General features: G+C 33.4%; 2 protein-coding genes across 3 annotated transcripts; both read right to left on the bottom strand.

The window, feature by feature from the left end:
* Positions 1-1,145: 1,145 nt before the first annotated feature.
* LOC113737296 (protein LATERAL BRANCHING OXIDOREDUCTASE 1-like) lies at positions 1,146-7,650 on the bottom strand. Its single transcript, XM_027264547.2, has 4 exons — positions 7,246-7,650; positions 6,279-6,526; positions 3,429-3,756; positions 1,146-1,440 (listed from the first exon to the last, which is right to left on the bottom strand). The coding sequence occupies exons 1-4, from the start codon at positions 7,474-7,476 to the stop codon at positions 1,204-1,206; spliced, it is 1,044 nt and encodes a 347-aa protein (XP_027120348.1). The 5' UTR covers positions 7,477-7,650; the 3' UTR covers positions 1,146-1,203.
* Positions 7,651-10,835: 3,185 nt separating this feature from the next.
* Positions 10,836-14,462, bottom strand: LOC113737820 (uncharacterized). 2 transcript variants are annotated; one of them, XM_027264989.2, is made up of 3 exons: positions 11,764-14,462; positions 11,360-11,671; positions 10,836-11,228 (listed from the first exon to the last, which is right to left on the bottom strand). In XM_027264989.2, the coding sequence occupies exons 1-3, from the start codon at positions 14,429-14,431 to the stop codon at positions 11,221-11,223; spliced, it is 2,988 nt and encodes a 995-aa protein (XP_027120790.2). In that variant the 5' UTR covers positions 14,432-14,462; the 3' UTR covers positions 10,836-11,220. The 2 variants fall into 2 exon arrangements, with proteins under 2 accessions (XP_027120790.2, XP_027120791.2); XM_027264990.2 differs by having other exon boundaries at positions 11,369-11,671; positions 11,764-14,461.
* Positions 14,463-15,612: the final 1,150 nt, after the last annotated feature.

Here is a 15,612-nt window from a genome sequence, read left to right as displayed (position 1 = left end):
ACTTTTGTGCAACCAAACACCGGAAATTAGGAAAATATTTTCCTGGAAAACATTTTCACCCGAAACAAACGGACCCAAAGTTAAAGTCAAATTCCCATATTTGTATTTATCATTCAAGATTGTCGTGATTTTCAATCATTTTTTTTAGGTGGACTCATTCTAAAATAGGGCTTATAATTATCATTATGCATTTTGATGGGATAAATGTATTTCTTTGAAGTTACCAACCCAGCTCGACTACACCATATTTAACCTCGCATGGGAATAGAGAGAAATTATAGTAAACCGAAGTAAAAAATCTAACCAAACAAAATATTAAAGGGGATCAAATAATTGAATCTGATTTTGCCTAATCCCATGAAACACGGGCCTAAATGTAGATTAATCTCGACAATATTCTCAGAGCAAATATTGGGTGTCAGGGCGAACGATTTCAACTGAAGGACAATTTTGCCTATCAACTCAAAGTATTTAAGTCTATTAAAGTATTCAAATTCATACCAAACTTTCCTCCCTTCTTTAGCTAAATATTTAATTAAGTACTTGTTTTTAATTTGTTTATTGTCTGAGGGAAGAAATTACAATATGTTTTATTGTTTGGCGAAAATAATTTTTGAATGAAGCCGAAACTGCCTTATTAGCTAAACTATGGAATATTCTGCTTTTTCATTTTACGTAATCCAAGATAAACTTGTACACATTCCAGAATTCTAGTACCCATGGACGCCATTGAAATTCTTTATGGCATGTCGTTATCAACTTTAGAGTGAATTTTGCACAAAATAAACTTTTTGTACATTGAAATATGTGGTCAATGAGAAGGTTCGTACAGGTTTTTTGAAACTTTTTTTTACAATAAATATATCGTTGCAATAATTTGTTTCACCAAAACAAACATGATTACAAAGTATCTAGAAAATATTTTGACATCCAGAAAGTGTACAGGGCTAATTTGTATGTTCTAATTTTATCTTTTATATACTATATAAGAGAAATTTTTTCTTTGAGATGCTATAGTGTTTGTTAGAAACAAACCTAAGATTGTCAGAACCAGTATAAATTCAAAACCTTAAATTTTAACCCAGTGCTACAAATTTTATTTCTTTTTCTTTTGTAAGTAGTCAATGCGCATGAATCAAAGGTAATTAACAAGGAGCCAACGACTTACCAAATATTTATTCTTCATGTCAAATGATAACATAATCATATTTTTAGAGCATCAATTGGTCTTCTTCCATTTTGGAGGTGCTCAAAATAGTTCCGTGTATAATCTATGACACTTTTGTACAACTTTGGGTGTTTATCATCAATTAGACCCTCTGCTGGTTTAATTTCACTTGTAAGCTCAGGAGAAAAGAACAAAGCCACACTTCTCCTCTCCTTTTCCTTGTTTGTTACTACTCTATGTATTGGGCTCTTGAATATCCCATTTGTCATTATCTGCATGTATCAGACATAAAAACCCAACTAAAAGTTAAGAAAGATATATATACACTAGAAGGAACCAGACTGTACAAGCACAGTCAAGACCCATCTATAAAATTATGGCTAAAATTCATTACACTATAATTTGCTTTCAAATAAAAAAAATTATAATTGTCAAAAAATGAGCCTAAAAAAGTTTTTCTTTAGTGGAATGTTCCAAAAGTTTGCTCTAACTTGCTTATTGTGATGCAATAGAGATATATACTGTATTATATGGACAAACAACAGAAAAGAATTCAAAAACCAAACACATGAAAAATGCAAAACCGGTTCAATATTAACATGAATGATATATGATTCATAAAACTCAAGTATCATGCTATTATAGTTACAAATGCATAAAATTTCACCACTATTTCTTTTTCAAACAAAACACCATCATGTAAAAACTTCTATCCTACAAATTCACAATAAAACTTGCAAGAAAGTTGAATGGAAGGCTTTTCAATGCATAAAAAGAGTACAAAATATAGTACCAAAGAATTAGTAAAAGAAGTGCAAGATCCAATTATGCATTAAAAAGGAACTAAAACATTAGAATTGCAAAAAATAAATTTTGCATTTAGATTTAAGACAAACCGCACAAAAAGAAAATCGATTTGCAGAACCAAAATAATGGAAGGTTTAATGAATATCAAGAAGATCAAGCCAAAATAAATAAATACACCAATGTAACAGAATAATGAGGCAAAAAAAGAAAAATGATAAAGGCTAAATAAAGTACAGTTAATAAAAAAAGTTAAAATAACAGTTAATAAAAAAAAAGTTAAGTCCATATTTGGCAGCGTGAAACGAGGGAAGAATAGGAATAAAAATAAAATGGAATATACCGGACAATAGGGATAGTAGAGGCAAAAGGTCTATTGTCTATGTTTCTCCTAAAAAAGGATGATCATGAGTCATGAATCATGATTTTTGAATAATGGAATAAAAGAAATATCCATTCCTATGCAAGAAAAACATACATTCAATTAATTATAGAGGAAAAAAGAAAAAATTCATCGATTGAGCGGAACGAGGAAAGGCAGAGAAAAATCAGGATGAAGGAAAAATGAAAAGAAAAAGCAAAAGAGTTAAATTGATGGAATATGAAGTGACAGTATAAATCAGTTGATTGCTGCGACACCTCTCCATCGTCAACAATAATCATCTAAAAAAATTGCAAGAAAATAATCTTAGCATAATTAATTATAAAGAAAAAATTTGAAGGGGTAAAAAGAAAGATGAAGAAAAAAGAGGAAGATGAAGGTTAAAAGCAGAGGCAGAAAGATAAAGAAAAGAAGAATTGAAAGGAGAGATATTTATGATTTTTGACTAACCAAAAAAAATAATGAAACAAAAATTCAACTACAAATAAAAACTGACACTTGTCAAAATAAGAGACTATACACTTGAAAAAAAAAAAAAAGAAATTGCTACAGTAACCTCTCTTTCTTTTTATATACAAGGTAGATATTGGAGAGAAATCATGAACACAAAGAATAGTTCTGCTTTGAGTTGTTTGTACGGACGCAGTTCAACAATACTGCCATTGTAGGTCTTGTTGAGTTGACGGGCATTGGCATGGTCCTCGTCTTTCCAGCAAAACCATTTTAATATAGCATTATGTGAATTAATTTATACCAATTGAAGTGACTTTGAGAAGAATCCACCAAATTGATTACAAGATTTGTGAAGCATTCTCAACTTAATTAATTCAACAAAATGGTTCAGCAATTGGTGGTTTTGAAAAACTTGAGGCACCAAATTGTGCTCGAGGAGGGAACTAAAGTAATTCAAAAGAGAAAAAAATTAAAAATAAAAAGTTTCTTGAAAGACCATATTGATACATGCCCCAAATGATTAGGTGACCAGAAAATTGGTAATTATCTAGTCTTAATTCATATATTTTCATTCGTTAAGAATTGGAAAAACTAAATACTGATCTCAGAATCTTTAATTACCTCAAGTTGATCACCACAATTGAAGACAATGGCATCCGGAGTAAGTGGAACTCGATACCAATGGTCATCTTTCAGGACTTGAAGGCCTTCCACTTCTTTGTCTTGCAAGAGATAAGTGGTTCCTGATGCATCTCCATGTGGCTTGACAGCAAGTATGCGATCGGGCCACGGACATGGAGGGTAGAAGTTAAACCTCGTAAGAGAAATTGGGTTCTTTCCAAATTGATCAAGAAAACAATTTTCTCCCAAGTCAAGTGACTTTTCCATGGCCTTAACAATGATTTCATTCATCACCCTCAATCTTTCTGTGAATTCAAGTAAGATTTCTCTGGCAAGTCAAGAAAGAAGTATTACATTTTCAAGAAATCAACCTAAAAAGTATTACATCTACAATTTTTTTTTTTTTTTTGCAACTTGTATATTTTTGTCCTATCTTTTAAGGGCCTAACAGGTAATAAGCTAGCCCATTTTTTCTTTCATTTAACACCTTGAAATCACTAACTGTAGCTGGATAAATCCAATTTGGAAGCTGCTACTACAATTAAGTAGATAAAATGTGTATGCATACAAGCTTATTTCCTAGTTTGCACTGGTGTACTGATAAATCGGACACATTTTTAAGTGTTCTTGACGCAATTAGTTCCAGTCCAATTACGTTAATTGTCCGAGCATATAGGTTGCTGGTGGGCCAAATTCGTAATTTTATGGCTCATATGTGTTAAATCAAAGTATGACTGAAAGATGGGATCGGACACTTAGGACATCTACTTAATAATAATTCCCTGTGTATAGGAGCAATATGTATTATGTTAAGAGTTCTTTTATTCTGTTCTACGGCAGGGTACACAACGCTTGAATTTCCTTCTCTAAACTTTCTTCATTTTAAGAGGTGAATGATAGTGTTTGAAATTTTGTAGTGGACTCACTCCCTCTATTTTGGTTGTCTATTCTGCATGGATTAGTAAAAACCTTAGTCAAAGTTGGCGGAGTGATGACTAATTAAATCGGTCTTTTTTGTGGGGGATTTTTTTTTGGGGGAGAGAGGGAGGGGGGGGGGGGGGTTTCAACTTTCAACAGATTAGCTGGCAATTGGGCGGGTTGGACGGGTTTTGGACGGGTTAATATTGGGTTTTCACTTAAATGGGTTATACCCAATCCATCCAACTTTAGATTGGGTTGATTTTGGGTTGGATCATATTGGGTTATCTCAAACTCATGACCCAACATATTAATTAATACATTTTAATACATAAATTTTTTCACATACATTTTAATACACAAAAAAGATTTTTTTTCACACATATAAATACATTTTCACATACATAAATGTATTTTCATACACACAAACACACACTCACTTCTTAAGTTCCTTGGAAACATAACATAAATAGAATAATATTTTATATTGCTTGTATTGTGAATTTTAGATAATAAATTGTACATTTAACGAAGAGCATAGCGCCCCCCACCCCCCTCCCCACAAAACACCACCTTAATCTTTTCAATAATTTCTTCCATTGATCCATTATCAATTTTTGTGTCCCTTAAAAAACTTTGATTTGTGCTGTGCATCTACTCTTAATAAATAAGACATGTTATATAGGGAATTTATATTTGAGATTGTGTGAGACTATGCTTGGTTGTTTTGTATCTTAATAAGCAACTCTTTGTTGAATGCCCGATTACTTATGAATATGATATTTCTAACGATGTTGTTAATAGGCTCATATTATATCATAATTTAACATGTGAATATGCACAATTACAATTATTACACTCCTCCTTTGAAAAAACTTTCTTAAAGTAATTGTAATTCTCTAAAAAAATGTAACACCTAAAAGTTCTCTTGATTATAGGAATATCTATTAATTCCATTAGCCAAACTGTTTGTTTGTTGTTAGAATTAGGGAGTAAAATGATGTGCGTCGTAAGTTTAGTTGAAATCCTGTTTATGAGAGGAGAATTCATGAACTATTCTGACATTTTTACCACATCGGGATCGCATTATTTTGAATTAGCGAAAAATTAGGCTGATACAAAGTAAGCTTTTATTTGTAAATTTGAAGGATCTGAAATTATATAATGCTGAAATGTTAAAAAGAAATTTGTACAATATTATACGTACACGAAATATTAACAAACAAAAGCAATCACGAAATATTAAAAAGGAATGCAATTAGAACACATTTAAAACTCTATTTACGTACACGAAATATTAACAAACAAAAGCAAATAGCAACTTGAAAACAACCACAAAACAAAAGAAAAAAAAGGGAGGAAAACAACATACTCTTAAAAGGCATAATAAATTGTTATAGAAGTTGAATAAGTTTAACTACTGTTATAAAAGTAAATAAGCATGAGTTTTTATTTTAAATTTCTTTTTTCTTTTAAATAAAAATTAAAAAAATTGATTGAAATATATATATATATATATATATATATATATATATATATATATGAGAATTTTGAATACAAATTAATCAATGAATTATTAACACATGTCCAAATACAAATAGTTGGGCATATATGTATTGAATATTGTATTTATTATTTTTAATTACTTTTAAACAAGTTGGGTATTAGATACCCAAATAAAAATCCAACCCGTCTAATGAATAAGTTGGGTTGTTCTTACCCAACCCAACAAAACCCATAACCCAATTGGCCCAATCCATCCTTTAAAATTAATGAATGGGTTGGGCGATTTGTTGGATTTTGGGCTTTTTTGCCAACTCTAGATTAGGTCCTAGCCACAGTAAAAACCGGTGATTTACACTGAAATCCTTTTGCAGCATAGACTATGGCAAGTAAAAATTGTAATTCTATGGTGAGATGTGGCAGGTTTACCTAAAATTTTGAGGAAGGCGAGGCCATTTTTCGCATTTTCTGATACTCTCCGGGAGCACATGAAGATACAGCCGATCATTCCAATCAAGGGTTTGACGATCTGAATAGATTACATCATTCCCATAGCCGTCAATCCCGTTTTCATCCCTGGAATATGTCCTTTTCTCATCCAATGGAAGTTTGAAAAATTTTCCAGTGACTTCAAGCACTTCATCCAGAAATGAAGCACTCATTCCATGGTTAATTGCCTGAAATACCAAGCACTACTTTTGTAAATGAATTGGTAAATATAGAAGAACAAATTGGTTTGGGGATCAATAGTCCTAATAGATTTAGTGAATGTTACGATTCTTTGGATAAATGATTCTACATAGTTTTCCTTAGTGTTGTTTTCTTTCTTCTACCATATAGTATCTTGATGAATAGGGTCATTACTAATAATTTCATGTTACCGTATGACTCCCTTAATATTTCAAAATATCCACATAATTTCCTTATAATTTTATGTGAAGTGAAAAATGGACAGAAAGCCCCTCAATTATACAATCGACTCAGACATCTAAAAATGTGCGTGATGATATTATAATATCCAAATTAATTCCCTATGATTTCATATAATATCCATTTAATCCTGCTCTAGTTTGCACATATTCTATGATGTTATGCAAAGTGAGTAGCCCATATATCTAAATAAATGTAAAATAAGTATTTCAATCAATGACATCCCTATTTGGCAAATGAATTTTTTGTTAAGTTTTTCTCCTACAAATTTTTTAACAACTGTAACTACAATAACCTCAAAAAAAAAAAACTCTCCAAAACTTTTAAAATACACCCTTATAATACCAAAAACACACGAAAAACCGTTTGAGTAAGAAATGAGACATTAATTAACTATTAGAGTGGAGGGGAAGCACATGGTATTGACTAAGAATCAACTTGTCGAGGGCTGAAGTTTTGAATAAACCTGAAAATAACCACACGACCTTAGAGCAGTCCGCAATCTCCTCAGTTCGCCTGCAGCCTCAAATGAAGAAGAGCTCAGAAGAGTGGTATCAATAGTTGGAATCTCCAATATTGGAAGGGTGGTAGAAATGGTGCTTTCAGAGTCTTTGACGATGTAACTTGTAGGAGGGCTATTGGCTTTAATAGCCAATTCTTCCACTGCCAGGGCTTGATGTTCATCCGTGGATTCCATGCCTTTAATCCTATGCAGTTAAGGCAAAGTTTCTTGAGCGGGTTTAAATAAACAAACCCCAGGAAAATGCTGTGATCTCAGATTTTGTGCTTAGCACATAAAACATCAGCATTATAGACCATAGACTTGTACAGTACTTTGTTGAAATAATGCTTATGTAATTTGGCTTGATGGCTAACGACTTTGACTCTTTTTTGTTGGACAATAACACCAACTTGTAGATATGACTTATAAGCATCCACTTGATTCCCATGCGTAATTGACTTATGAATCCAGTTTGCAACAATTTACAATTGTTAGCACACTGAAAAGGGTTTCGGGGCCACTAGCGTGGAAATATTGTAATTGTTAGTGGGGAAACATTGTAATTGTTGAAAATTTTGGCACTGAAAAGGGTTTCGGGGCCACTAGCGTGGAAATATATTGTAATTGTTGAAAATTTTGGTACTGAAAAGGATTTCGGGTAAAAAAAAAGGACTGGGACACCCCTAAGTGGAAAAAAAAAAAAAGGATTTCGGGGCCACTAGTGTCACGCGCCAGCCTTTAAACTAAAGTAACCTTATCTTCTTTCAGTGGTAGAAAAGATAATGTTTTTGAATGGTTTTAATTTTGGTCAATATCACGAGTAAGTAAGTGCATGTTTATAAAATGATAGATCACTTATAGGAGAAAATTGAATACTAATTTTTTAGGAATAATTTCAGATACCTCCTTTGAGGTTTCTGACAATTTCACTAAACTCTTCTGAGATTTGAAAAATTACACCTACCTCTCTTGATTTGATAGTTTTAGTTACAAAACCTTAAAATAATATTGATTTGGTCAAATTTTAAAATGAATACCCAAAAATACCCTTGTGTAATGAGTTTTAATTTATTTTTCTATACAATTATAAGATTATCTAGTATAATTATAAAGAAAATGTGCCAAAATTTTCATATCCATACATACTATTTGATAAACAACTATAATAATAAGAATTAATTTTCTATACATTAACAGTGTATACACTTTCAATGTATATAAGATTAACTCTAATAATAATTTTATCACTATGATAGGATACCTTAGATGGTATTTTATTATGAATTTAAATTTATAAGATAGAAAAGAAAATATTGAAATAATTCATTTAGAGTTTATGAATTTTTTGAATAGTGGGATTATCATAATTTAATAGTGGTTTTGGGCTATTTCTTTTTTATTTATTGTTAATTTTAATACCAAAAAATAGGAAAAAAAAGATCAGTAAAAACATTGCATTATATATAAGTTAACTCATAAAAAGATCACTAATTCGACATTTGGTTATAATAGAAACTAAAGGGAATAGTAATATTTCTTCAATTTTATTGGCAAAAAATAAAAAAAATAAATAAGAAGAAAAAATAAAAAAAAATTAATTTTAAAAGACATTCTAAGTATAAGCATACCAAACAAGAGAATTTCATTAAAATATTTAAGGGTAGTATTATCATTTTAAATGATAAGGGAGGTATGTGTAATTTTTAAAAATTTAAAGAAGCTAAATGAAATTGATAACAACCTCAAGGGAGGTTTCTAAAATTATCCCAATTTTTATTACTGCTATTTAGTATCAGCAATACGTCTGAAAAAGTGTTATTTATAAATTATCCGCCAACACACTCAAAATTACCAACACAAGTAAAGTAGCACTATAAACCTACTCAGTTTGCTTGGGAATAGTAAGGTGCTCTGAAAGAATAGGGACAGCGCAGCAATCGATTCTTCATTGGAACATAAAACATATCTCTTTTTCCCATGGATATCAATACGTAAGAATCATTTGGGATGTTAAACGTGATGGGGTTGTATAACAAAAAGAAAATCGAATAAGTGTAGTTACTTGCAAGTTACAAACAGCAAAGTAACAATTGTTACCTAATAAACATATCTTGAGTTCAGTGGCTGAGCTTCCACTGATGAATTTGTTGAGACCAGTGGGATTTGACTAGGACGGGCTTTAATTATTTTTACTTTAAGATTAAAATTGCTTTGGCAAAAAAGATTCATGCTCTTGCATTGTCGTTAACCCAAAAGAAAAAAAGTATTGTTTCTAATCATTTATAGTCATTTATTCTGGTTTGTAGCCTTTCATTTTTAAACTGTTTTTCTCTCTGCTTTAGAGGATTAAGAGTGAGAATCTCCTACTACCTGTTTTTCTCTTTGGTGTCTTGAATTCAAGAATTTTCATGCCAGAGCAATTAGATCAGCAAGTCTCAAGAATCAAAGCATTATTGACAAATTTAAAATGAATGTGTCCTGTAATATTACTATATGTTACGATGGCTTGACTTTCCATCCCGGTCTTAAGTTCTTGCCATGAAATAATTGGTGGAAAGAATCTGGCATCTTGGTGAGCTAACCTAGCTAGATAATTGGATTTTTTTTTAGGCTAATAACTTAGCTAATTCAATTGTCCTTATAAGATTTCTACAATTTTTAACTAACACATCAACATCATTAAAACTAATGAAACTCGTGTGTACACATATATTATCGTTAGCTGATTACATTTTTTTTTATTATAAGATTATAATGTTGATGATATATTTACTCAATTGAGGTTTTGGATGCTTTATTTGTCAATGTTCTTCCATGGAGTTTCTTATATTTGAGGGGTATCAATATCTACGAAAGTTCCCAATTCTACTGATAGGAACCACATTGTGCAATTGGGTACTTTTCCAATCTTGTAAATAATTTATATGGGACATTGATATGTGAACAAGGATAAACAAAGACGTACCATTAGATGCCTCGTGAAGAGTGTCAAATAATTTGAATATTCTAAATTTCTTTTCCCAATTCACTAAGAGTTTTATTCTTTTTTTTTTCTTCTTTTACCTTCCACCCCTTTGTCCATAGTTCTTCCCACTTTCAACTGTCAAACTCGAGATTCGAATCATGAATCTAATAGTAGGGAGAATTTCAAGAGCCCTCCTTTGATAGCTTTATTCTTTTATCGAATATAACTACCATTTGGCTTTGCAATTAAAACTAGAAAGTTTTAGCCATACAATGAAAGAAATATATTGGAATTGAAAAAAAAAAAAAAGAATAGGAGATGATCGGAATGGTTCGGTCCACTAAGAATAATTGGCAAACCTTCATGAGGGCCAACTATTTCATGTCTCCGAAACCAAATTATTTAAAAATACTGCACTAGTTTTTTTTTTTTTTTTTTAGTGTAAGTGGGAGGACTCGAACTCGAGACCTCTTGCTTACACTCCCTCCCCCGTACCACCCAATACTGCACTAGTTTAATAAGCCTTATATAATTGATAGTAATTCTTTATTGGAGCAGGTATTGCATTTGCCTGTTACCGCGATGGATATGAACTCGACAATGCAAGTAGACATTAACAATAAAATCATATGTACAACCACTGATTCGATACGAATCTTTTCTAAAACATAATATACAAATTATGTGACCTTTGAACTTGCAGAAATCTTTAGCGGACTACACCCTTTGATTGATACTCGTACACGCGCATCACTGTAGCAAACTGCTTAATACCTCCCCATAATGACTCAAAACATTCTCAATTTCTGTCTTACAATTGTAAAGTACTGATCATGGAAGGAGGATAAAACAAATGCCTCCAAACTGACTGAAAAACGTATGCTGAATTTCATGGGAAATGCATGTGATCATATGTTACCAGGCCTTACAAATCTTCTGCATTGTTCATCATCTCAATCTCTTGCAGGTACTGCTTACTTGTCTAATGCAGAAAGAAGAAGTATTTGATTGTGAGTTCGAAGGAAGGGAAGATATATAACAACCAAAAGAAAAGAGCATCGACCAAATTCTATAAATTGTCAATTATTTAATTCAATGGCCTTGTTTATTTACCAAGATCACCTGGAAATGGTGTAGCAACTGATAACGACCTGGAAATGAAGTGCATAGTTGGTCTGGATTGTGGATCAACATGTAAACATGACCTAGCAATTCTGATGATGGACGTCATAATCTCTAGAATCTTTTGAGCAGGATACTGAAGTCTTTGGTCCAACAAGTCTTCCAGCTCTATATCTCCAGGTGCTGAAGACTGTAGACGAGGGATTAAATCACGAGGGTGTTTCCCTTTAAACACTTCCATGATCAGGACTCCGAAGCTATATACATCACACTTTTCAGTTACTTTCATTGTGTAGGCAAACTCTGCAAGGAATATCAATTTATGATGGCCTGTGATGACGGTTTTAGTTACTCGAAGTAATACCAAAAACGGGGAGGAATTAAACCTTGTTTACCTGGTGCAACATATCCATATGTGCCTGCAAGAGCACTCCAATTCGCTGAGTCTTTTTTGAGAAGCTTAGCAGTGCCAAAATCTGAAACATGAGCCTCATAGTCACAATCAAGCAAAATATTGTTGCTTGTGATGTCTCGATGAACTACTGGTGGTGAACAATCATGATGCATGTAAGACAGCGCATGAGCTACGCCTTTGATGATATTCACCCTCTTTTTCCAATCCAGTTTCTTAGCTTCTTCATCGATGTGAAATACTTTGGCCAAGCTTCCTCTTTCAAGGTACTCATAAACCAAAATGGAGTGTTGAGCAGTTGAGCAGAAACCATAAAGTTTCACAATATTTCGATGCTTGATTTCTGTCAAAGCATTTACTTCATTCAAGAAAGCTTTACGGTCTGCTGTCTCAGACAAGTGATGAAGTCTCTTTACAGCTACTATCTTTTTGGACTCAAGTTCTGCCCTGTATACACGTCCATAACCTCCTTCCCCAATGCAAAAAAATGAATTGAAGGCTTCTGTGGCTTCTAAGATTTCTCTGTACATTGCCTTGCCATCAAAAATGCATCTGGAAAACAGATCATCATCTTTCACATTTCCGTCTTTGGCTCTTCTGCATCTTTTTCTACGTGCAGATGAAATGATAACTCCTGCGACTACATAACTAAGCAGCACTGCTCCCAAAACAGGAAGCACAATTAGGAGAATTAGTTTATGGCCTTTTTTCCTGACAGGTTTTTCAGACAAGCTTCCACAAGGTTGCAACCCTGTAATATTGCCACACAAATCTCTGTTCCCCTGCAACTGTTGTATGGTGACATTTTGAAAAGCTTTCCCATATGGAACAGGCCCCTCGAGGTTGTTGAAAGATACATCAATTTTCAATAGGCCAGGCAGTTGGGCAATGTTCTTGGGAATCAAACCTGAGAGGCTATTATGGGAGAGATTCAAAGCTTCTAGATTCTGCAAATTTCCAAATTCAGACGGTATTTCTCCTCTGAAGGAATTATGACTCAGATCCAACAAACAAACCTGAGTTAACCTACCTATCTGGATAGGAATCTTTTGGCTTAAATTGTTGTAACTGAAATTCAATAGATACAATTCCTGAAAATATCCCAAATTTCCTGGTAAGGGACCATTCAAGGAGTTAATAGACAGGTCAAGGTAAAGCAGTTTTGTCAGCAATCCTAATACTTGGGGCACACCACCATGAAACAGGTTTTCATGTAAATCGAGCTTTAGCATAAAAATTAAATTTCCCAACTCGATTGGAATCTCACCAGATAAGTTATTTGATGAAAGATCAAGTACATGCAGCAGAGTCAAATTTCCAAATTCTGGCGGTATGGAACCTGTAATTTTGTTCTTGGCAATCAATAGAGTAGTCAGGTTTGTACACCTTCCCCAGCTGCTAGCAAGTTCACCATAGAAACTGTTGTTACTAAGATCCATGAAGTGCAAGTGTGGATATATGCCGAACATTTCTGATAAGTTTCCTGTGAGCTGGTTCCCACTGAAACGAGCCCTGACTAAACTTGAGCAGTTTTTCAAGTTTCTTGGGATCTGACCGGTAAGCAAGTTGTTGTGTACAGCGAAGTACGCAAGTGTTCCATTTGGGCAGAGATTTTGTGGCAAATGACCAGAGAACTGATTATGGTCCATTGCCATGACAACCAACTTTGTCAATTTCCCAAGTTCTTGTGGGATGGAACCAGTAAGTCGATTGTGGTTCAGAAACAGAGTTTTCAATTTACTCAAATTCCCAAAAGAAGTGGGAATTGAACCAGTAAGTTGATTTTTCTGCAATTCCATGGTCATAATAGACTTCAAATTCCCCAATTCCCTAGGAATTGAACCAGAAAGTTTATTCCCAAAGAGATAAAGAATAGTCAAGTTAGTCAAATTACCTAACGCTTTTGGGATTGAACCTGTAAGGTTAGTTTTGGACAAACCCAAACTCTGAAGGGATGCCAACTTCCCTATCTCTGGGGGAATGGGACCTGATAAATTATTGATGCTCATTCTTAAATAAAGTAGCTTAGAGATATTTCCTATTTCAGGAGGAATGACACCTGAAAGTGAATTGTTATAGAGAGACAAATAACTCAGATTTTTCAAATTTCCCAAAGAAGCAGGAATTGAGCCATTTAACTGATTTTCCCTTAAGTGGAGGACCAGAAGATTGGTTAAATGGCCTATTTCAGGTGGGATTTCTTGTGAAAATTGATTAGCTGACAAATTCAGATAAATAAGCTTGGAAAGGTTACCTAGCTGAGGGGGCATGGTTCCAAAAAGTTCATTGCAGCTTAGATCAAGATATTCAAGATTTGGGAGGGATGAGAATGGGAAGTTGTAGAGTGTACCCTTAACACTTGCATTTGTGAGGTTCAATCTGTTGGTACTTCCATTTATGCATGTAATGCCAAACCAAGTGCATTGCTGTGGAAGCCCAGAAGCATTCTTGTGATTCATCGGCTGAAGGTTCCATGAAGTTAGCAGGGAGGTGTTTTGGGTTTGAAAGCTGGTTTTCCAATGGAAAAGTGCAGCAGCTTCATCAGATGAAGCACAAGCACCACCATTTTCTTGAAGAAGAGAAAATAACAAGCACAAAAGTAGGACCAAAATGAAACTGAAAATATTCTTTTCAACTGCCAAAGAACTCATGATTTTTTTACCCTCAAGATGGCTTAGAAGAGCTTGTTTTAAATAATCTGTACGCCTATGGCTAGAAATTAAAAGCCTTCTTCGCCTTTGTCTCTAAGTTGTATGGATTTGACAATACAAGAATTCAGTCAATTTGAGCTACCGTAATTTCCAATGAAGAAGTTACAGAGAAACCAGACAAGAATAGACTTCTGAGTCTTCCACTCAGCGGGTCGTCTGAAAGATACAAAAGTAGCAATTGACCTGACCATCTGCAAGGGGTAAATTACATTTTGCTTGATGATTAATCATGCTTACTATTATTACTACTTTACATTAAAAAGGAATCATATTTTTATCCCTATAGATTTTGATGGTAAAATTTGTTTGCCAAATATGTGGTCTTTAGTCAATTAAATCATTAGAGGCTACGAATCCATTCACTCATTAGTCCCTATTTGATGAGAATCTAGCTAAGCAATTAGTATATGTCTTGTACTGTTTCTAATTCACCAGAATTCCTCCAACAGTTTCCTTAGGAACTTTATACTATCATCAATTAAAGTTTCTGAGTCCCAATGAGGTCCTTCTTCTCCTCTCAATCTTCTCACTGGCTTCGTGATGAATCTACTTTCTGCAAATCCATATTCAGCCTATAGACAAGTAAGGCATATGCCTAGCTAATCACTGTCCCTTTTTTTTTTTTTCCGAAACGATAAATGCTTGTATTTCTTGTCAAAAGATGTACAAGTGCGAGCAAAGGCTTGATATAGCTTTACAAGCGGTACTAATACCACTAAGAAAACGAAAGTTCGTCATCAAAGATGATGCCTAACGCATAGGTGCTAAGTTTGGAGCTTAGTTGATTCTTATCATTTTGAACTAAATAAAAGGAGCACATATGAAACAAAAGTCTTAATTGAACAATATCATCCACAACAGTTGCTAAGCTTGGAGCTAATCACTGTCCCAGCCACCTGAAATTTATGTGCCTTTTCTTGTTTTAGGCGAACTGACCTTTTCATAGAACAGATACTCGAGAAAGTGCTTAAAATGAACAAGGTTCAAAACAGAAAGTATAATGTGCTATTTTGCAATCTGATTTACATACTGGCAGCAATACTTTCTGTTATACTTGGTGTTCCTTGTACTTTGACTTTATCTTATATGTTTGTACATTTGCGTTCGTTTGTGAGAGACAA

The sequence above is a fragment of the Coffea arabica genome, chromosome 3e, assembly GCF_036785885.1.
Source record: "Coffea arabica cultivar ET-39 chromosome 3e, Coffea Arabica ET-39 HiFi, whole genome shotgun sequence".
Lineage (NCBI taxonomy): Eukaryota > Viridiplantae > Streptophyta > Magnoliopsida > Gentianales > Rubiaceae > Coffea > Coffea arabica.
The sequence above is the reverse complement of the archived record's forward strand: the minus strand, read 5'-3'. Positions and strand labels throughout refer to the sequence as shown.

Coding starts and splice junctions, on each gene's coding strand:
- LOC113737296 (XM_027264547.2), bottom strand. CDS start 7,476: ATGGAATCCACGGATGAACATCAAGCCCTGGCAGTGGAAGAATTGGCT. Junction 6,527..7,245: donor GGTCGTGTGGTTATTTTCAG/GTTTATTCAAAA, acceptor TTGGTATTTCAG/GCAATTAACCATGGAATGAG. Junction 3,757..6,278: donor CGCCTTCCTCAAAATTTTAG/GTAAACCTGCCA, acceptor TTGACTTGCCAG/AGAAATCTTACTTGAATTCA.
- LOC113737820 (XM_027264989.2), bottom strand. CDS start 14,431: ATGAGTTCTTTGGCAGTTGAAAAGAATATTTTCAGTTTCATTTTGGTC. Junction 11,672..11,763: donor ATATGGATATGTTGCACCAG/GTAAACAAGGTT, acceptor TATTCCTTGCAG/AGTTTGCCTACACAATGAAA.